The 22,975-nt window shown below is 33.8% G+C and overlaps 1 protein-coding gene across 1 annotated transcript in view; it reads right to left on the bottom strand.

Moving 5' to 3' along the window:
* The window catches only part of VTI1A (vesicle transport through interaction with t-SNAREs 1A), a 415,426-nt gene that overhangs the window by 337,893 nt on the left and 54,558 nt on the right, over positions 1-22,975 (bottom strand). Inside the window, exon 4 of the mRNA XM_012663894.1 lies at positions 9,322-9,399. Within this exon, the coding sequence (XP_012519348.1) occupies positions 9,322-9,399 (78 nt within the window). The remainder of the gene's footprint in view (positions 1-9,321; positions 9,400-22,975) is intronic.

A 22,975-nucleotide genomic window follows, 5' to 3' on the forward strand; every position in this document is an offset into this window, starting at 1 on the left:
TGTAATTGAGAAAAGAAGAGAAAAGGGAGCTCTATGTGTTTGGCATTGATGACTATTTTTAAATAAAATTAAACACTTTACTAAGGCTTGTCAAAATAGCTTTCTTACTCGAATTCTCCATACATGCAGGTTCTGGGAGTAAAGATTGCTCTTCCCTTCCCTGAAAAACTGTTTCCTACCTTAACAAAGGACTTAATTTCAAACCAGTGATTCTCTAAAAAGATACCAATCAGATCTGTGAAATCAAGAGTAAATTTGAATTTTAATCCAGAATAAGAAAACAAAGATTTCTGGTTCATTTTCATGTTGGATGAAATCCCCAAATAAAAAGAGTTTAGTTACCACAGATGAAAAAAGAAAAACAAAGATCATACTGGAACTGGACATTCTACTTATATAATAATATACAATGCAGGAAATAAAGCATTTAAATTTAGAATGATTTGGGGGATTCTACGGCTATAATGGAGAGCAAAATTTCTATAAGAACTTCAAAAAAATTATATATATTTAATATATATATATTATATATCATATATATATAACTAAATAATGGAAGTAACTCTTCTCCAGGACAGTTCAATTCTATCAGAGTAAATCTGCACACAAGAGGACTATCAGTTTACCAGCAGCTTTCCAGCAGGATCTCACTTTGTATTTTGGAACCTCTTCACTTAAGTCAAACTAAAATCAAGTTCTTGTAACAGCTGCGCTATTTACATTGTTCCCTTAGTTGTACATTGCCCTGGTCTCTGTAAATGAAAGGAAATACACTACAGTAGCAGCTGATGCTTTCAACTTGCCCCCACACTCCATCCCAAACTCATTCTCTCACCCTCTTCTCAGCCCTTTTCAAAGCAGGTAAGTGAAGCTGTGCAGGAGCTTCAGACAGAGCTCAACTTGTGTGAGGAGCTGTGCAATGTGGAGAGCTGGAGACGCAGGATTCAAACGGAGCTCGACACAGCCAACGCCAGCTCAGCTCCCTCTGCTCTACAACCCTGCCTCCAAGCGTGCCCTGTTTCCAGAACGGAGCCCGAAGAGAGCATCACAAGGAAGGGATGGGGCATACTTTGTTCCCAAGCACAACAAAACATCATATTTTGAAGCAGATGAGTGATTGTCTTCTTAACATAGGTGCAAGTTAAGAAATATGGGGTAACATTCACTGTATGACTACTATTAGAATCCGACTGAGAAATAATCACTTCTGAGCAAACTATAGATGCCAATGCAGTATCATCACCGTAGTCTATTCTATAAACACCAATGTTATATCCATATCAAAGACCATTAAAAGAATATTTGAGTGTATTATTCTAGTAGTTGAATGATCTAATTCTTCTGATTGTAATTGTTACAGGTTACAGTTTCAGAAACATGTGTTCCAGAACCATAACTGATAAAACTGCTGCTACAGGTACAACAAAACAATTAAGCCATCAAATAATAGTAAAACAATATTTTAAAAGAAATGCAGATGTGATATTTTCAGCTTTTAGAATTAAGACTTCTAATGCCACACAATTCAGTTTAACAAAAATAAATCTTGTCAAAAATGTTGGTTGTAATAAGGCACAAGATTTTATTAATCACATTCATTGTTTAAATTGTGGGGCAAGGGCTTTGTGTAGTTTCTTCGTATAGAGGTTTTCAAGTCTATTGTTAGTTCCATTAGTAGTTGAAAATTCAGATTCTTCAGCTAAACACAAGCATATACAAATATAACAAACAGATATTCTATCTTGCAGAAAAATAATGTTGATGTATCACTTCAAGAGTAATCTTATATATCGAAACTGCAATTGATTATATTCATTTAGTATACACATCTGTTTCCAAGCAGAGAAGATAAAAAACACAAAAAGGTTGGAGGGTGAGGGTTTTTGTGTATTTTTCCTGTTCATTTTATGTGTCATTATTACTTTTACTAAGAAAGGACCTCACTAATGCATCTTAAATCACAAGAATTGTTGAAAACCACCATCTACAAGCCTCCAAATTAACATTTGTATCACTCAGAGAATACGGACATACCAATAAAAAAAATTCTAGAAAGATCTCAATCAATGCAGTTAAATGAAATTTGAAAATAATTCATAGTACTCTAATTATTATAAGCAATTAGATAATTTTTAAATTGCAACATGGGTCATTATTTTATACCCTGATAGAAAAATAACAAAACTTAACCTCACTAAATAAAACATATTTATCTCTGAAAAAGAGTACCAAAACATATTTGAAATGTTTGCTTAATTTTTTTTTTTAAATGGAATCATTCAGCATCTCTCATTGATACAGGGATAAAATTATAAACATTGCTGTAAATATTTGCTCAGCCATAAAAAAGTCTGGAGTTGCATTATGAAACACACTAGCAAACTCAGAAAAATGAGAACTCACTTGGGTGCTATTTCCTACAAAAAGGAAAGTGTTTAACAATGACGAGAGCTTTGGCTACTTTTAGGTATCTATGTACACAGAATAACACAGAATAGTAGGGCATTGATAACACATGTGTGTTTCCCCAAAAGGATAATACATCCACAGTGTTGTAAGTTGAACCTAACAATTTTGAGTGAGGGAAAGGAGTTTATTTGAGAACGGTTATAGTAAAGTAAATCAGAATGTCGGAAAAAAATTAAATCCTATTGACTTCTTTGAGAAACCAACATAAATAAAACAAACTTGAAGTTAGAGCCTACAATAAAACTATATTCAGGTGTAGTTTTAAGATATTCCTTTTTATTCCTCCTTTTGTTTTTTTGCCTTTAAAATACTCATTTTTCCCCAATGCCAACGAAGAACAATGATCCCTATGACAAGCATGATTAGGATATAGCTGTTTTTAAAAAATGGTCAGCAGAGAAGATTTCTGAGCAATATAATCAGTACTTTTTGCTATGTGTAGGTTTCCCTGGAAAAATGAATCCAAAGATCCACTTAGATTTAGAAACTCAATTTTATAGGGAAGAGCAGAATTAAAAAAAAAAAAGGAAGCTAGGAAGTACTCACCTCTTCACGTAATTTTATCAACTGCAACATGAATGCACAAAAAAAAAAGATAAAAAGGAAAGAAATGGCAGGAAAGAAAGATCAGTTGTGTGACAGGATACAGAATTAACATTGACAATTTATCTGTTTACATGTTTAGCATTTAAAAATCACAGACAAACACATTAAAAGAACCTAAACATAGACTACATGCAGAGTTTTTTGAACGAATAAAGATCACTTTCTCACACTGTCACATTAAACAAAGAGAATAGTGTGAAATTCTCTTTTAAAGTACATCTAAGACACCATCATGAAATAAAGGGGAACGACTTCATAGAAGTCTATATTATAAAGAAAGAAAACAAGTTTACTGTTCTTCTCTTCTAAGAATGTACCATTGAAGAGGTTTTGTACATACAAGTTTTCAGGATGTTTCTCTATTTGGAATCTTGACAACTGATTTTAGATTTTACCTACAAATGAAAATGATTAATAGCTTATGCTTTGGTTCCAATAAGTATTTAAAACAACAAACTATTATGTTAGTTAATGCCATACTTGTACTTACTCTCATAATAGGATTGCATTTGGAGGTAATGTTATTTTAATTAAGAATAACGTATGCCAGGATAGATAATACTTACTTAGGACATAGCATCAAGAAATATTTCACTATCCTTAGAACTACTGTGCATATCAGAGTTAATTTCTAGGTTTTTGTTTTGCTTAAGAGGCTACTGCAATCATGTGGCATGTTCTCATTTAAATTTTTGAATGATTTCTTCATTTTTTAATTTTTATCTTGTCAATCAAAAACCACTCTTGTTAGTAAATTCTCCTATGATAACATTTTAAATCTCCTATGTAGAACATTTTTCTATTTGCTTTAAATATAACAGATAAAACGAGCTCCTACTCTTTAGAAGCTTAAAAAATGATATAATCATATATCTGGCTCACTCTGCGTCTGTGTGTGTGTGTGTGTGTGTGTCTAAGACACTATTCTAAACCACAAATATCATTGTATAATGGAGATGACGACCACAGTTTCTACAATGAATAGAAACTGAAACCTATGTTGTAACAGTCTCTAAATCTCATTCTAGATCTGAAATTTGCATCTTGAGCAATTCGGGTCTACAACTGATAATTTTTAAACATCAAAATATCTGCAACATCTGTTATAACACTTGACATACACAGGCCAATAAATTAAACTATTGCTTTGGGACAAACGTGCCATGAATTGCTCACTGTAAGTCTTTCTAAAAGTATCATGTTTACTATAGCCCGGATATCTCAATGCTTAAGGCTGTTTTTGTCTCGAATTCAAGGAAGGCAGTATGTGTTCCAGCTTATTCTGCTATTTCATTTGTTGTACGAAAAGTATTTCAAGTACAAAAGAGTACGATTTTAAAATTGCTGTGAATTCTTTATAAAAGAGTACAGAATTTATCATATAATGTCTCACAGTGTGTTTAGTGAAAATGAAACTTTTAATATCACCCTTTCAAAATAGACAAGAAGTTGTCATTATTTTTAATTAACACACTCATTCTCTCAGCAACCATCCAGTTATGTGCAAGTAAAGCATCTCATCATTTCACGTGAAAAGTTACAATTCTTCCCTAGAAGAAGTAAGATTTTCAACTAAAATACTTGGCCTATCAAATACCGGAATCTTTCTCTTTACTATCCCAACATCATGGGAGAAAAAGGCAAACATTAATTCTCAGAAAGAGACGATCTGGGAATTGATCAGCCAGCTATCTTTTCTTTCTGGGGTTACCATTCTTCAGTTGACTATGATACTTAAAGGGCCAAAGTTTAAAACTACTCTTCAGCAATAGAGACCATTTGGGGCATGCCACCCTGCCATAATCAATGAGTGTTTAAAAATGCTACCCATTTGTTTTTTCAATAGGTTCCAAACAAAAAACGTTCTATCTTGTTTGTGCTGCATGGCTGCATTCAAGCTCCACACCGGATTTGTAGCTAAGCTAGGTAATGGGAGGGTTTTTAATCTTTATCTTTTTTTTTTTTTTGGTTAGGCCCAGAGTTATTCATTCAAGTAAACAAAGGATGGTCTATTTTTGAAAATTAACAATGCTTAGACTAGACTGTAAGCAGCGATTTCGTATTTTATCGAGTTACTGGCTCCATCATAGGCGACATGAAAGTGTGCAATGCCACCATGTTGAGTTATGATAATCAACATCTTTTTTGAAACAAAGATTTTTTTTCCCCCAATGCAGAATTTGATACAAGAGGTAATCTGTTCCTTTGTGGGCTGAAAAAAATCTGGTTTACGCTGGTTTGAACCAGCGGAATCTCTTGTGGTTAAGCCTTCTGCTGTGACTAAAATCAAAACCGCACTGCAGAGCATGTGAGGGTCCGTGCGCGCGCGCCTCCGTGTGTGAGGTGCGTCACGTGACGCCCAGAACCACCGAATTTTTTTTTAAAGCTGATAACGCGACTGCCGTCTCTGTCCTCATACAGATAACGAATAAATGCTGAACTCTATTAAACGCCCTTTACACATTATCGTGGGTCGAACACACAATTTTCTGAACTTATGATGACAGTCTATTTATTTTGCTATAAACCCTCAGCACGTAACGAACAGATTTGTGCCTGGTAATGATCTGCTCTGCCAGGGCTATATGAAATGATACCGACCTTCTTTAGATCTTGGGGAATTAAATTGACCGACTTCGCCCCCTGGTCTGCAGCTGAAGTTTGACACACTTTATGCACAGCAAGCCCAAATCGGAAGTTAAGAGAAGCTCGTATTAAAAAATTAAGCAATCATTATCCGCTAAATATTGCTTTGCCACAAAACTTTCCGCACATTTGGGAATATCCTACCCCTTATATATTTTTTGAACCTTCTCTTTAGGATTTACTCAAAGTCACTGATCAGTATAATTTTGCATATGGAAACTAAGAGGCTCTTTAGGTTCAAAACTAGAGCTCAGAACATTTTATTTGCCCTATTATCACAATCCACCATGAAAGGCTTTAGATTTTATTCTTTAAGTTGTTTTTTTCCTTTTTTGATAATGGTTCTCATGAAATGAAATCAAGTTAACTGTCAAAGTTTCCACTCTAAATACAGCATCACTCCATTCAAGAACTCACCTCTCTCAATGAAATAAAATGTTGCCATGTAGAAATGGCAAATACGATATTTTAAAAGAATAGAATGTTAATGCTTAAAACAATAGTCTTTGGAAAGCTCAAAACCCAACAATACTCAAATGTGCAAAGTAGGTAATTTTGTCCCTTCTTTGTAAATCAAGGATGAGTTATAGTTGATTGAATGAAATGGATATGAACCAGAAATAAATTTACACAAAGCAATTAATTTGGATTAAATGAAATGTGTATTGTATGAGGGACACTAAAAATGCATTTGAAAAATTCTTAGTTTTGGAAATTTTGACATATCTAATTATGGCAGAAATGTTTATGTACCTAAGAGTAAATTAATATACTTTATAGTTAATTAGAAGATTATAATTATATGTAGTAACAATCAAGTTTTAGATGCCTAAAAAACTGTGATGTAAATTACCAGAATGAGAAATAATACTTATTGTATCCATATTTGTTCAAATCTTCACAAAGAGGCTACTATACGGAGGATGGGTATGTTGCATGGAAAATAAGTACCGAGTGCTTTATTTATAATCATTGCTATTAATTCCTTTTTTATTTTCCTTTTCTGATCTATATTTTTAAGTTGACAGATATATCCCAATTTCGATTAAATGAATATTGCTATTTTTGTCCCATTTTGTTTATCTCTTTTACCTATATATTAAAATTTTATCATAAATATTACATGGACAAGAAGTTCTGAAAATTGATTCATAAACAATTAACTTAAAAGTAAACTGATTTGTGGAAGCAAACATTTTTTATATAAATTATAGGTAATCCTACCTATAAAAAACTCTTCTTAGCTACTGATCTATAAAAGTTAATATGAAGAGCTGACTTAAAATCCTTCCTTTCTTTAAGGAAAGACCTATTTTGATTCCAAAATATGAACAAATACTGATACAGAATAAAAAGTTATTTTCAAGTGACCATACCTGGTTAAGGATGTTTTTTAGTTTGAGAGATTTTAATTCCTATATTATGACAAAGAGCTTCAAAACAAAATGTAATGACTTCATATGATATGGAAATTTTGCTACATTTGATAACAAAATATCCAAAAAATTAAGTGTGGTCTCTTTGAACTTTTACACCTGATTCAAATTTTAGACTGAAAAGTTCACATAAATAATAATCTAATAGTTACATATTCTTATGACTATCATTTATCATAGTATATTTATTGAAGTGACAGCTCCTTACAACTTAAACTTCAGGTTCTCCAAGCACTTTCAGAATTTGTAGGTGTGATTTGTACAAGTCCAGGGGAAATCTCTGCATGATCACTTTAAAGTGACAGGAATATAATTTGAAAAATTCAGAAAATATGAACTCAATCTATTTTTGTGGAATATTTTTCTTTAGGCATAAAAATATCATACTTATATGTATGTAAGGCAAATGTTTTAGGCACGTAAAATGTCCATTAAGAGAAGTGAACATGCTTTAAAAAAAAAAAAAAAGGATCCCTGTCACAGAACTACAACATCCATTACAATAAAGGAGTCTGAGTTAGACAGGAACACCCCCTTCCTTTCTATTTCCTCTATATTAGGCAGTAGTTTCAAATGAGGGAAAGACCCATAGCTTTTTAAAGAACTGACATGGGAACTATGCATTCACTTTTTTGCAAAAGAGATAGTACTTTTTTGCAGTAGACAGGAAATAAAATTATGATTCATTCATTCAAGAGGTATGAGCAATCAAAATCTCACTTTAAAAAAGGAAGAAAATATTTTTTTCTCTCATCTTCACATTATTTAATCTATTATGAGTAAAACTCCTTTATCACATCACCCTTTTATGTTTGATGTGCTATTTTTTTTCCTTTAGCTATTCTCACATTTCAATCAGGGAAGCTGAAATCCCAAGTCAAATCTGAGTGTGTTTACATGTCTGAACTCAAGCTGATAATATCCAAATAGTGGAGGAGGTGAGATCTTTCCAAAAACAAACATAGTAAGCTCAGTGATTCTTTTCCCTGTTCTTGGGTGGGTAGGTGGGGGCCTTAATCACACAAGCAACATCTCTGTTACAGTTTAGAGTAGATAGTAATATAGTAGCAACATATATAGACCTATAATATAATCTATTTGAAATGCTAAACACGATTATGCAATTTTTATGATGTGTATCAATATATTTTATTTTACTATCTTATTAAAATTATGCTTTACCCAGTGAATGATTTCTGTTCATTTTATTTAGGCAGAGTAGAGATCTTTACCGTACTTGCCAAAGTAACATTAATAAACATGTTCAAGTCTTGCTTCCAAAGTTCCATACCATTTATTTCCTTTAAAAGTGTTAAAGAAAATCAGTCACTAGGGTTTTTTGAGACACTTTTTAAGTCATCTCTACATCTCTACACTGGTGTTCTTAAAACATTTTTTAAAAGTTGTATATATTATCTACATGAATTAATGAAATCCTCAGTATTAATTCAAAGAAAGAAGCAGGACATTAATTAGACTCATGACACTACTGTGTGAGCCAATGAGAATTGACAGCCAAGTTGTAAAGTCCTTTTAAGAAAAAAATGTATCTTAGTTTTTGCCTATGCAGATCTTAAACTGTAAAAAGATTTATCCATTATTATCATTATTATTATTATTATTAGCATTATCGGACAGAAGCAGGCCCTCTATATGGGTATCCAAGTTCTGTACTGGTGCTTACAATTTGCATTTTGGTGAATGCATTTTTAAGACGCTACACAATATGAGACTGAGCTACCCTGTTGAATTTTGAAAGCTTACTTTCATTTGTTTTGCTCCAAGTGTTGATTTAATTATACTGCATTATTATCAAAGCTGTATTATGTACTTTTTTATTCCTTTTACATGTGTTTGAGGTGAAGACCTTGGCTTTGTCTGCAAACAGTGTGTTTCAAGTTATTTCTTAAGTACTAAATAATAAAGAAAGGAGAAGAAAAGATTTTTTTAAAAGATAGCAGACAGTGATCACAAGGTAAAGGGTTAAATGTAAGATCTCCAAGAAACATTTTGAAGTTGATTAAGACTCCAGCTTTGCATTAAACAGTATCGCTTCCACATGAGTTGCTGCTAATACTGTTAAGGAGCAGCTTGAGAGCCCAGTGTGCCAGTGACCTCCTTCACCCTCCAGCCACCCACCGGGCCTTCCTGATTAGCATTCTACCTGGTTCTCTGAGGAGTTCCCATCATCCCCTAGGAGCTCATTCCGTACTTCGTCACTGTAGGCGATCCGTGACCTTTTCTATAAAACAAAAGAGAGAGAGCGAGATGAACATTAGAAAGTAAAGGCTTCGAAGCTTTATTGGTATCAAGGCTGATCATCTCAAACCTCGAGAGCCCCCTAATGGAAACCTATTGGCGACAATCTGCAAACCAAAGTTGTTATAAAGTTCCTGAACTTGAGAAGTTCAAATGTAAATTAGAAGTTTTAAAAATGCCAGTAATGAAAGAAAACTCTGCACTGTGTAAGTATGCTATTAATATTCGTAAATGGATCAGAACTTGTACATTATACATCATTCAAATAAGACCACTAAGCTGAAATACAGCTATATCGTTGTGTATCTGTAAAATACACCAGATTTTAATTAAAACAGGAGTATTTGGGTTTTTTTTTAATATTGTGGCAGGAAATGCACTATACAATTTAGGTCTTTTAAAATCTCTAATTCTGAGATAATAATTACATCTCCAACAATATTCTGGAATGCCTGGAATAGTATATTTCTTTCATTATTATGATATTACTAACCAGAAAGAGGGGAATTTAAAAGCCCATCCCCTGTCTAAACAATAATTTAAATGTCTCCAGGTTCTCTACAAATAATAGCCTAAGGAAAAGTAATGGAAGTGAGAGTGTATGTGTGTGCATGTGTGTGTGTATATGTCTGGTAAAACAAATTAAATTTCCCAGTTCCAGTAAATGAAGGCAAGTAGGCTACGAATCAACTTTTCACAATCCCAGTAAATAAAGACAAGTGGACTAGGAGTCAATGTTTCGCACACTGAAATTTTGTTTTACAAGAAGTCTGCCCTTACCTGTAAAGTCAAAGGAACATGTCTGTAAGCAATTCATGAATTATCTAAATGTACACACATTTGGAAAAGCTAAAAGACTGAAAATTAGCTGTGAAGCTGGAGTATGATCCTTAGATCATACTTTAGCATCACTATTTAAGACCCAAATTCAGGTTTATAAGTTACTTTGTTGCCTTTTCTGTTTTTGAACTAACTAAGCAAAACCAGTTAATTAAAAAATGGCAGTTGGAAACCAGCAATTTCTGCGTTACTTAGGGTCTATGGTTTGGGATTTAAATTTCTTACCTGTTCAACTGTGATCTGAAAAATTATTGTAGTTTAAAGGGACTATCCATAATCCATGAGCAGAAGTCAACAATAAGTTTTTAAATTAGATTTTTATACTAGTGAATGAGTAACACTTCTTGGCCACACAGAAAATCAAAATACCTTAAACATCAAATATTATAATATTACAATTTAAAAGGACCTTAGACAAGAGCAACCAATAGACTTTAAATCTTTTTAATGTTGCAACCTTTCTCAATTGGATTCCTTATCTGAACCACAAAACACAGAAAATTATTTCAGTGACTATTTTCTCAATTTTCCCAAGGATGGTACATGAGAGAAAATTTGGTTCATTACATATAATTGAAGACTGAGGGCTTATTAAGTCTCAGGCAGAACCCAGTTGAAAAAAGCTAAATGGAGTATAAATAAAAAGAAATAAATCTAGACACCTCTTTGCTTTTTAGAGAAAGAAAAATCAGTCTCATGTAATTCTAAAAGTAGCTTTGGTTAAAGTGAGACTAGAACCCTGGGGTCTGACTCACCATTCAGTGCTCTTTCTACTACACAAAATTTCTGCCCCAATCTATTATCCTCTGAATTGACTCAGGAAAAAAAGCACAAGAATTGCAAAATGTTTCAGTATTAAGGAGATAATAGCATTCCCCTCCCTGCCCTGAGACTCTACCCCAAGCCCCACTTCCCTGCCACAAATGTATATCTTATATCTTGGCAACTGCAAGAAGTCTATAAGCAGGTAAATAAAACCAACAATGTTGCAGAGAGAAGGATAAAGTAAGTTGTTAGCTTGAGGTCAGTAAAGACATATCAGCTCTCTTGACAATTCAGGAGTGACCCAATTCATTCATTTGTGAACATGCCAGACTTTTTACCATCACAAACAGAATATATTAAGCCTGCTTCTCTTATTGTATTTACTGAAGCCACTATTAATTAACTATTTCTACTGACTTCATACAGAATTATATTTAAAAACACTAAATTATTAGGACAGTCCACTTCATGGCCTTAATACAATATTTAGATCAAGCCAAAGCTTTCTTTTGCTCATTTGGAGATCCCACTACAGTAGTTTCAAACTAGCTAAGCAAAAGTATTTTAAAGCATTAAAGGAAATGAGAACCTTTAAAGAGGCTGTGGTATCAGAGCTGCCTTTTTAATTATTCATTTCATCACTATGGGGGACTAAAACATTCCACAGTATGCAAGAATATCATATGGAGATTGTTTTTGTTTTTCCCTTTTTTCACCAAAATACCAACAAATTGGCATAGATTGTTCAATTACATTATATTCTTATTTTGATTTACTGTACTTCAAAAGAAAAAATTACAAATGTGTATCCCTAAATATCTAATCTTGTTTTGGTTAGAATCCACTGCTTTTAAAACCCAGCAATTAAGAATGTACATGCTCCATAACAGAGGAGAGCTAAAGATTTATCCATAGTTGAAGGGTGGTCACTATAAATGTCATTCTTTACCATTGGGATGGTAAAAACTGGTCATTTAGATGGCTTTCTGGATATAATTAAGCAAATGATATCCTGAGTTTAACAAAGTGTTGTCTGACAGGACTTCTTCCTTTTCTTAAGGAATGAAAAGACAACTCATTTCAAATATTAGAAATAGTTCCTCATGAAAATGACACAACAATGCTGAAAATTGAACTCTTTTCATTTGAGTTTCGTTTTACAAAAAGAAATCGAGTCTTCGCTTTACCAAGAATTATATTTAGATGCCCAACATTGCTATTTTCTCATAATTTTTTATGATTTGAAATTATAAGTAAGCTGATTGTAATCAACGATAATTTAGAATGCAAGATCATCACTAAACTAATCGAATACCAAAAAAGGGCAAATTCCTTTCAATGACAAACTGCTTATTTATTTATTATTATTATGGATAATTTTCCTCCAAACATCAATAAATTATGTTTCCTTTTATGGACTTTTAAAAAATCTCCTGCTACATTACTAATTCTCTACATCATACTTTAATTTGGAAGATTCAAAGTTAATGAAACGGAAACATCTACTGTATCTTGATAAACCTAACTAAAATATTTTTACTTTACTATCAACTGTATAAAATCTGTACTTTAGCCAAATGCAAACATGAGAATTTGAGCTGGAAATGTCACACATTCAGCTACAGTTTGAAGGAACCCAATTCATAATGCATTTTATAAATAGTTAATGACTTCTATACATAAGCTAACCAGGCAAATCAAGAAATTGTCAACATTTTTAGTCTTAGTTGTCAGTTACCACTGTCTACTGGTGCTTTATATGTGGCTTCTGGAGAAGACAGAAGCTCTATGCAGTTTGTAATCTACTGCAATTTCTAGTCTGTACCATAAGAGTAGAAAAGCTTCAACTGACAATATTTGCCACCCCCCCAACACACACGCAGAGTTAAATACAAGAGCATTCTTCACTTTTAGTTTTGTTGTGTAAAGCTTATTCCTTCTAACTTATATACTTAGGTGGACTAGACACAATTGGACAGAAAATCTACAGACTATATATGAACTATAGAAAAAAATACAACAAATTAGCAACTGGTTGTGACTCCTAAAAAGTTAGATGTACACAGTTTCAATGGCTATTTTCAATTGATGACACAAGTGAGTCTTTGGTTATGAAAGTGAGAATTTCAGATTCAAAGAGATTTTCGATTTCCCCTTGGTATATGAACAGGACTTTTGCATATTGATTGGATGGTATTCTCAAAGCCAAGTTCAAATAGATACATTTGCTCAGTTCTGTCTGAAAATTTTGCTTGAAACAATCTATCTACTTGACCCAAGCCTTGACATTTCCCAACTGACCTGAATGTGTTCCTGGATAGCCACTGCTAAATTAGAAACAAAATGAATTAATTTAGCTTAAACTAATTAAAAACTGTGATCTGTGGTGCTGCCTCCTGTATGACTCTACATGTGAAACAGAGTATACGTAACCAGAATGAGGATTCTACAGCCCAGCACTAGCAAAAGCATAACAATGAAGTTGGTTTATTACTAAAGCGTATATGAGAATTTAATTTCCATGGCGTGCACATGGCAAAGCAATTGCTTAAATTGCCTCACCTGGGAATTTAATACAATGTTATCATCAGACCAGCCACATTGTAAATAGATTTATAATGCTTTCCATGTGCTGTACTCTGTTGCATATGAATTAAGTAATGATCTGGTATTACAATAAAATCAGCTAGTTTGCACACCTGGCAGACAGGATATTTCACTAAATTAATACCCATACAGCCACATCACAAGGCATGGGAGAGGAAACCATCTCAAAGGCATTTGACTCGCGTTTTACATGGGAAGCAAATACTCCATGGCTATGTAGAATGTCACACTACATTGAATGGGCTGCTCAAGACAATCTGTTTCTAACATCTGTATCGCAGAATTAAGTCTTCAGCATTCCCATTCAATTTTGGCCTAATTTTCTTCATTCAGTACTTTAATTACTAATCAGCAATCCACAACATTCACAAATACTAAGAAAGCCCTTTATTCTAATCTATGCGTTGCAGACAGGCAAATAATTGACACAGAGTGCAGTATGGTTTGGGTAGGTAATGAAAGAACAGCTTGTCCTACTTCCTAATCAAATTGGTCTATAGAAGAAATGGTTAATAGATTTCTCCATAGGCCTAAAACAAATTACCCAGTCTGGCCAGACTTTTCCATTGCTTCTACCATGTCTTTCAGTCTCCATATATTTAATAATGCCCAAGGTTACCAGGTGATACATCTATTAAAAACTGCTATGCTTTCATAGCCAAAGAATTTAACTGCTCCTGTTATAATTAACACTTTGGGATAGCTACAGAATACCATGAAATCATATTTATTAGCTAGTCATATAATTGCCGGCATTCATTTCTTACCAAATTTTATCTGGTTCTAATTAAATAATATCATACTTCTGTAATGCCCAGATGGCATTTTCTAAACTGCATCTACTTTGGCACCAAGTATTCCATTTTTAACGTCACTTCTATTTCTCCGTGGGATTTTTTCACCTTTCCAGCCACACCCTACCCCACCCCTGAGCCAGGACTCAAAAAGGGTCATCAGTCCAGGATGGGAAACTTGCACTTTGGAGAAAAAAATTAAAAGAAACTAATGAACTTTTGTTTATCACAGTGCTCTCTGTACTGTATTAATTTCTAACAGAAAGCAATTTAAGGTTAAAACATCATACTACATGGCTTAGGTAAAGGTAAAGTAACCTGTTAGGTAAATGTTTGATCCCTGGAAAGTTGTTAGGATGAAAAAGCACAGGATGCTGAATCAAAAGAACAGAGATAATATTTCAGTATGTGATCTTGGTCCAATTAAGTTTTCTGAATATCAGTTTCCTCATCTCTGAAAGAGTGGTGTTAATATTTATTTCCCAGGGCTACTGTGAAGATTTAAATATTATAAACAAATGGAAGCCTATCCTAACATCTTGGACATAATACCTTACAAAGCACGTTCAACTAAATATTAGTTGATAACATTGGAAAGGGTACAATAAAACTAGTGCATATACATTGCTGAGCGTATAAATCAGTGCATTCTTCTTAAAAAATGATTTGTCAATATATACCAAAAGTAGCTTTAAAAAGTCTGTAGTATTTAACCCAGTAATTCCACTACATTGTTTTGCCCAATTCCTCATTTTACAGTGCTGCAATTTTTGGACAGCTTCCAATAGTAAAAAAACTTTACTGCATTTCTTTAATGCTATCAGAGAAAGTAAGTTCCAATCTGTTTCTTCTATGTAATCATTCCTCTAAATATGGCTTGCTGTTGCTCAAGGGATTGTTTAGAGTTAAAGGTCAAGCTCATTCACTGGAAGGTGCACATGCCACATGTCACCAATACTGTGGCGTTAATAAAGGGAAAACACACTTTCTATCTATCATAAACTCATAGCCAATGGACCATATGCAGGCCACCAGAGAGAAAATACTAACACATCCTGCTGCTAGGCTACCAATAGAGTTGAAAAAGTAGGATACCATGAGAATGTTGAAATAATCCATTGTTCTTTAGTATGCAATAACAGAAAAAGAGATTTAAAAAAAATTTTTTTAAATGTTTATTTTATCATAATCACTATCATTTATTATTTTTGCTTATACTTTCAAACACATTTTCCATGTTTGAAACAAATATTTATGTGTTGGCCATAAATAATAAATTATACATTTCCTCTTAATTGCTTTTTAAAATTTAGCTATAATATCATACATGACTATATGTATATGATGAGGTTATATATGTGTATATGTACATATAGACTCTCATAAACCCATATGCAATCCATATGGAATAATAACTTTATTTGTGTTTCACAATGCTAGGATAGACTTTTATTTACACTAGGAACTCTGACCACGTTTCTGCTACATCATTTAATGATTTGCAAAACAGAGAGCCCAGAAATTACAAAACAGTACTTCTTCATTTCCTCCTCAAGCATTTCTAAACTTTAGCCTGAAATTTAAGTTTAGCATCAGTGTTTCAAAATGCAATATAAGTTAGCTAGTATCATGGACCCACTTGTTTGTATATGCTGCAGTTTATGACCTTTGACACTGCTATTGAATATAGTGTGGCTGTATCTTAAATCATGTTAGCTTGTCAATCAATAATTAAGTTACTTCATTCAGAAAATCAGCTCAGATAGAATGCCCAGATGTTGTTAACATCTGGAATAGTATTGAGGAAATCTAATTCTTTAAAGTCTTTCTGAATGTAAAATAAAATAATTCCACAGACTCTACTTGAAATAATCAAAATGTCAAAATATTTATTTTTTTTATGTTTGTTAATGATATATAAATACCCTACACACCTCCACTGGAAAATTTTACTCTGATAAATAAATGCTATGCAACAGATGCTTCATTTGTATTTTAAAATGAACTACTGAAACAAAATATATAAATTTATATAATTAATTCACATAATTCTAGTTTTCCTATGTAATGTGCGTAGCATTGGGAAGGAAAGGGAATCATTCATTGGAAATTTGCCAATAGCCATAATTTCAAGTGATCTAGGCAGCTGTATGCCTAGTGCTGTATAACTGACAGTAAGGTATATACTCTGTATAACTGACACTAAGGTGTCACATGAGGCATCATCTAGACCAGGCTCAAATTTAGAGACAAAGGTTAGAAGCCAGATGAGTAATCTACCCAAGGCCACAGAGCAAGGAAAGCCCAAGCAGAAAAAGGTCAGAACTCATTTCTCAATGCCAGTGTTCTTTTCACTTTACTACACCACTGAGACAGGCTGTGGTTGTCCTATTTTCATTCCTCAAAGCCAAGGTTGGCTGCACCATTCACCAAGTTCTATGAATTTATCATCAGTTACAAAGTTGCTTAGTCTGTAGGTTTTGTTTCTGGTCACTCTCCTCAAAAAATAAATAAATAGGGCCGGGCGCGGTGGCTCACGCCTGTAATCCTAGCACTCTGGGAGGCCGAGGCGGGCGGATTGTTTGAGCTCAGGAGTTTGAAACCAGCCTGAGCAAGAGCGAGACCGTCTCTACTAAAAATAGAAAGAAATTAATCGGACAACTAAAAATATATAGAAACAATTAGCCGGGCATGGTGGCGCATGCCTGTAGTCCCAGCTACTCGGGAGGCTGAGGCAGAAGGATTGCTTGAGCCCAGGAGTTTGAGGTTGCTGTGAGCCAGGCTGATGCCACGGCACTCACTCTAGCCCGGGCAACAAAAGCGGGACTCTGTCTCAAAAAAATAGAATAAAATAAATAAATAAATAAATAAATCTTTACTTATACATTATCAACATCGGGAATATTGACAACAATAAATTTGATGGTTCAAGGGTGACAGATGCTTAAGGTAAAATGTTTTATTTGATATAATAAAATGTCTGATCTCAGAGGGTGAGTCACAACCACACCTATGGGTGTTACTGAGATATGTCTCCAGATTAATCTTCAAAGGCTACACCATAAAGCAACAATAATCTACCTACATGGCTCAGAGAGGAGCCGTATCAGTTATTAATATGTGTTAAGAATTGCCTGCTTACCCAGAGGATCTGGCAACTACTGGTTAAAATTCTAAATTGGAACCTGATATCTCACAGGCAAATAATTTTTACAACTTTTTTTCCTAGTACTTGCTTTTGGACCATGTGACAGATTCTTTATTACAGAATATGCTGTGTTATAGTGAGGTTATAGTGTTCAGAATTCAGAGATATATGTCTTTTAATGTTTTATGGATATAGCCAATAAAACTGTAATGCTTAGGCAAGATAAAATTATTTTAGCTCAAATTTTCTATGAAAACATTTTGAAGGTTATTTCCATGCTAGGGTCATTCAAAACAAAATATAAAAAATATAAAAATTCATTTCAGGCTTGGTGGTATTGTCTAGCAAAAAAAAAAAAAAAAAAATCATACCTGATTCATAAACAACATGTTCTTCCTAAAAGACTCTCCATTTTCTCTTGAATAAAATAAAATCCTGCCTGATACTCAGGGGCTTTCCTTCATTAATTAAATGTTACTTCGTTTGTATCTTTAATGTTTCACTCTCTGCTGGTCCGTTTTAAGTACATGAACACTTTTAAGTGTATCCTGGCTTTATATATTTTAAAGTTATTTCACCCTATATTACCGTCCCCACCAAATGCCCAACCTCCCTTCCTAGCCAAGCTTCTTGAAAGTGTTTTACATGCACTAACTCCGCTTACTCATGTCCCAATCACTTTGTAACTTACTACAAATTGAATGCTTTCCTATCACTCTTCAGGTCTCCCCAGGATCACCAATGACTTCCTAGTTGTCAAAATCATTGGTCACATTTTTAAAATAAACTTTGTATTTTATGGTATTTTTAGATTTATAGAAAAGTTGCAATGATAGCGCAGAGAGTTCCCATATAACCTACACTCAGTTTGTCACAATTATTAATCAACTGTTCATTATTATACATTATTATTAACTAAAGTCTACCCTTTTTTCAGATTTCCTTAGTTTTTACCTAATGTTCTTTTTCTGTTCCAGGATCCCATCCAAGATTCCACATTATATTTAATACTCAGGTCTCCTTAGGCCCCTCTTGGCTGTGACAGTTTCTCAGACTTTCCTTGCTTTTGATGACCTTGACAGTTTTGAAGAGCACTGATCAGGTATTTTGTAGTATGTCCCTTAATTGGGATTTGTCTAATGTTTTTGTCATGGCAAGACTGGAGTTATATGTTTTTGGGAGGAAGATCACAGAGGTAAAGTGTCATTTTCATCACATTATATATTAAGACTACATACTATCAACATGACTTTTCACTGTTGATGGTGACCTTGATCACTTGGCTGAGGTAGTGCTTGTCGGGTTTCTCCATTGTAAAGTTGCTCTTTTCCTTTCCTCATACTGTACTCACTATGCGTAGCTCACATTTAAGGAGTGGGGAGTTATGTACTGCCTCCTTGAGGGAAGAAAATCTACATAAATTATTTGGAATTCTGCATAGGAGATTTGTCTATTCGATCATTATTCAATCATTTATTTATACCGTTGTGGATATATGGCTATTTATTTTGTATTTGGGGTTATAATACAATACTACTTCATTTATTTTTTTGCTCAGATTGTACCAACTTGGGTTGCAATGATTGTTTTTCAGTCTTTTTTTTTTCTTTTTTTTTTTTACTTCTTGATAGCAATCTGACATTGCTGTCCACTTTTTCCTTAGCAGTTTCAGCACCACACTCCCTTGGAATTCCTCCTATTCGTCTGGTCTCTCTTTCTCAGTCTTCTTCATAATAACTTCTCTCTTGATCTGCCTATAAAATGCTGGTGTTCTCCTAGGTCTCTATCCTTAGCCCTCTTCTTACTCATCTGAATGATCTCATCTATACCCATTATTAGGTTCTAATTATCACCTAGGAACTAGCAAAGATGTTTTCCACATATTCTACACACAAATCCAGTTCCTACTGGGTACCTTAGATAATCTAAAGGCATCTCAGATTTAACACAAAATGCGGTGTCATCTTTCTTCTACATACTGTTCCTCCTCCTGTTTTCCCTAATGATGGATGGTATTACCATGTACATGGTCTCCTTAGATAAAAACCTAAAACTTATTCCATTCTCTCCTTTACTCCCCAAATCCAATCAATCAGCAGGCCCTATCTATTAAACCCTTATTTTTCAGCATGTCTACAAGTAGGGTCTGGGCTATATTTGCAGGATATTCATTACCTTATGCATTAGTACCAATCTTTCCTCATAACTATCATTACCACATATTTCAGCCCTCCTTTTATATATGAATTATATTTAGGAGATGCTTCGGCAGAAAGACTGACATGTTTTTAGGCAGAGGTAAGCCAATTGGTACAAAGTCTCAGCTCCTCATCTTAGGGAGACCCCTTCAACCCTATCTCAAGCAGACTATCAAAAGTAGAAAAGAACCATTGTCTAAAGATATAACTTATTTCAGGACAGGAATGTTAAAATAGAAAGCGAATTCATTCAACAAAAGCCAATATATTAATACTATGGGAAAATACTAAGCAACAGACCTCTCTCCAACTTTATAAGTCAATGCCACATTTCTTTGTAATTTCAAATATAGGCATATCTCATATCAGCTATTTTATTGTTCTCATGAGTTAGATATTCCCATTTTTTATTATGTAGAAGCTAAAAGACCACCATTTCAAACGAGATGATGTGCATGCATATTTCTTCTTTGTTTGTCTGATTTGTGGACCTGAGGAATATGGATTACCTCTGTTATCGGCACAAGAAGCTCTGCTACAAGCCTGGCATTCAGTTTGCTTTTATCTCTGAGACCCCAAATTGTACCGTTAGGCAACAGAGGGCACTTATCTAGATTGAACTGTCATACAAATAGATTTTTGTCAGCCATTCAATTTGTACTGGGGAACATGCCAACAAAAACAAAACCCGGCAATTTAAAACAACAATCCTATCCTCTAGTGACAGGAACAAATTGCTGTATTTCAAATGAATAAGAATTACTATAGATTGCACATCTTGCATGTGGATGCTACAGAAAGAAAAATGTTCTTGGAACTAATTCTGTCTAGTTTTTCTTGCAGTGGTCTTCCGTAAAGCAAGCAAATAGTATGCTTAATGCTAATAAACATACAAAAAAAGCCTACTAACAAACAGGAATTAAGTGTTATCAGAGGAGAATGAGGCTGCTTAATAGAGATTCAAGTTAAAATTCAGTGGCTACATGAGGAAGGTGACATTGTATTGCATTTTGAGTTTGTTCTGTGATCTACAGTCCCCCCATGCATTCAGGTAATGCCTCTGCCCACAAAACAGTCAATCTTAGTACTGAGACCATAATTCTCCTTGAGCCTAAATTGATTCTGGCTCTGTGTCTTCAACAGCCACAAAGAATAAACAAAAACTTTAGTGAATTGACCTTACCACAGTTATACCACATCTCAGGCTATTTCGAAGAATATTCAGAGTTGATCTGTTCAAAGTTGATGTTAATCTCAGACATTAAAGAAATTAATAACTTAAAGCAATAAAAATGTAATAATAAGGTTTTCACAATTGACAATAATATCAATCTTCTTATCAGTATCTAAAATTGTTTAATCTCCTCCTCCATTATTTTTGTGTGACTTAAATCCTACTCCCTTTTCTATAAGCCACATTTTTATTCTGGATCTTTTATAGCTAATCCTTCAGTGAAATCCAGTCTTGGACTTGTGGAATCATAAACTACTGTAAAGGAAATAAGCAAACATGCAAATTCAGTCCTATGACTCTGCATCAAGCTGAATAGAAAATAAACAAATGTAAAGGTCAAAAACTTCAATGGAACTCATGTAATTTTACTAAATAGGAATCTAATTAGTTCAGTTATTCAAATGCAAATGTTTACATTTTAAAAATGAGTTTTCTTCAATTAAAATTATATAACAAGAATTTAGCACTCTGAAAATTTCTGTAATATGTCACTTGGCAGAGCTATAGCATTATATGTTGTAGCAACAGGGGTTTATGTCAAGACTTGAGACTTCTTTAAAGAACAGGTGGCTGTAATCCTGGCACTCAGGGAGGCCGAGGTGGAAGGTTCACTTGAGCTCAGGAGTTTGAGACCAGCCTGAGCAAAAGCGAGACCCCGTCTGTACTAAAAAGAGAAAAACTTAGCCAGGCATGGTGACGCATGCCTGTAGTTCCAGCTATTCAGGAGGCTGGGGCAGGAGGATGGCTTGAGCCCAGGAGTTTGAGATTGTAGTGAGCTATGATGACACCACTGCACTCTAGCCAGGGCGACAGAGCGAAACTGTCTAAAAAACAAAACAAAACAACAATGTATTCCACATACAGGCATAAAAAGGACTTTACTAATAGTAGTTAAAATAGACAACAGGACAAATGCAGGGTGAAATATAATGCTTCAAGTTAACTCTACATTTCAATAAATAATAGAGCTATCTGATAAAAATTATTTTTATCTCAAAGAAAGTTATAAAATTACATTACTTTAAAAGCATGAAACAACATATCAAAACTTATGGGATGCAGAAAAAGTAGTCCTAAGAGGAAAGTTTATAGTGATAAACACCTAAATCAAAAAAGAAGACAACAATATAACATTACACATCAAGAAACCAGAAAAAGAAGACCAAACTAAGCCCAAAGCTAACAGAAGGAAAGAAATAACAATGATCAGGGCAGAAATAAAAGAAATAGGGAGTAGAAAAACAATAGATAAAAAAATCAATGAAATTAAAAGTTGTTTTTTGAAAAGATAAAACAAAATAAACAAGCCCTTAGCTAGACTAGGAAAAAAAGAGACACTACTCAAATAAATAAGATCAGAAATGAAAGAGACATTAAAACTGATACCACCAAAATACTAAGGATCATAAGAAATTACTATGCACAATTATATGCCAACAAATTGGATAATCTAGTCACATACAACTCACCAAGACTGAAGCATGAAGAAACAGACAATCTAAACAGACCAATAACAAGTCGAGTGATTGAATCAATAATAAATAATCTCCCCCCAAAGAAAAGCCCAGGACCAGACAGCATCACCACTGAATCCTACCAAACATTTAAAGAAGAACTAATGCCAGTTCTTCTCAAACTCTTCCAAAAAATCAAAGTAGAGTGAACACTTCTAAACTCATTTTATGAAGCTAGCATCACCCTGATAACAAAGCCAGGCAAAAACAGTACAAGAAAAGAAAATTATAGGCCATTATCCTTGACAAACATACAGCAAAAATCCTCAACAAAATATTAGCAAACCAAATTCAAGAACACATTAAAAGAATCATTTATCATGATCAAGCGGGCCTTGTCCTTGGGATGCAAGGATGATTCAACATATGCAAATCAATAAATGTGATACACCATGTTAACAAAATGAAAGATAAAACTCATATGATCATCTCAATAGATGCAGAAAAAAGATTTGACAC

This window comes from Propithecus coquereli, unplaced genomic scaffold (genome assembly GCF_000956105.1).
Source record: "Propithecus coquereli isolate 6110/MARCELLA unplaced genomic scaffold, Pcoq_1.0 Scaffold84, whole genome shotgun sequence".
In the NCBI taxonomy this organism is placed as follows: Eukaryota; Metazoa; Chordata; class Mammalia; order Primates; family Indriidae; genus Propithecus; species Propithecus coquereli.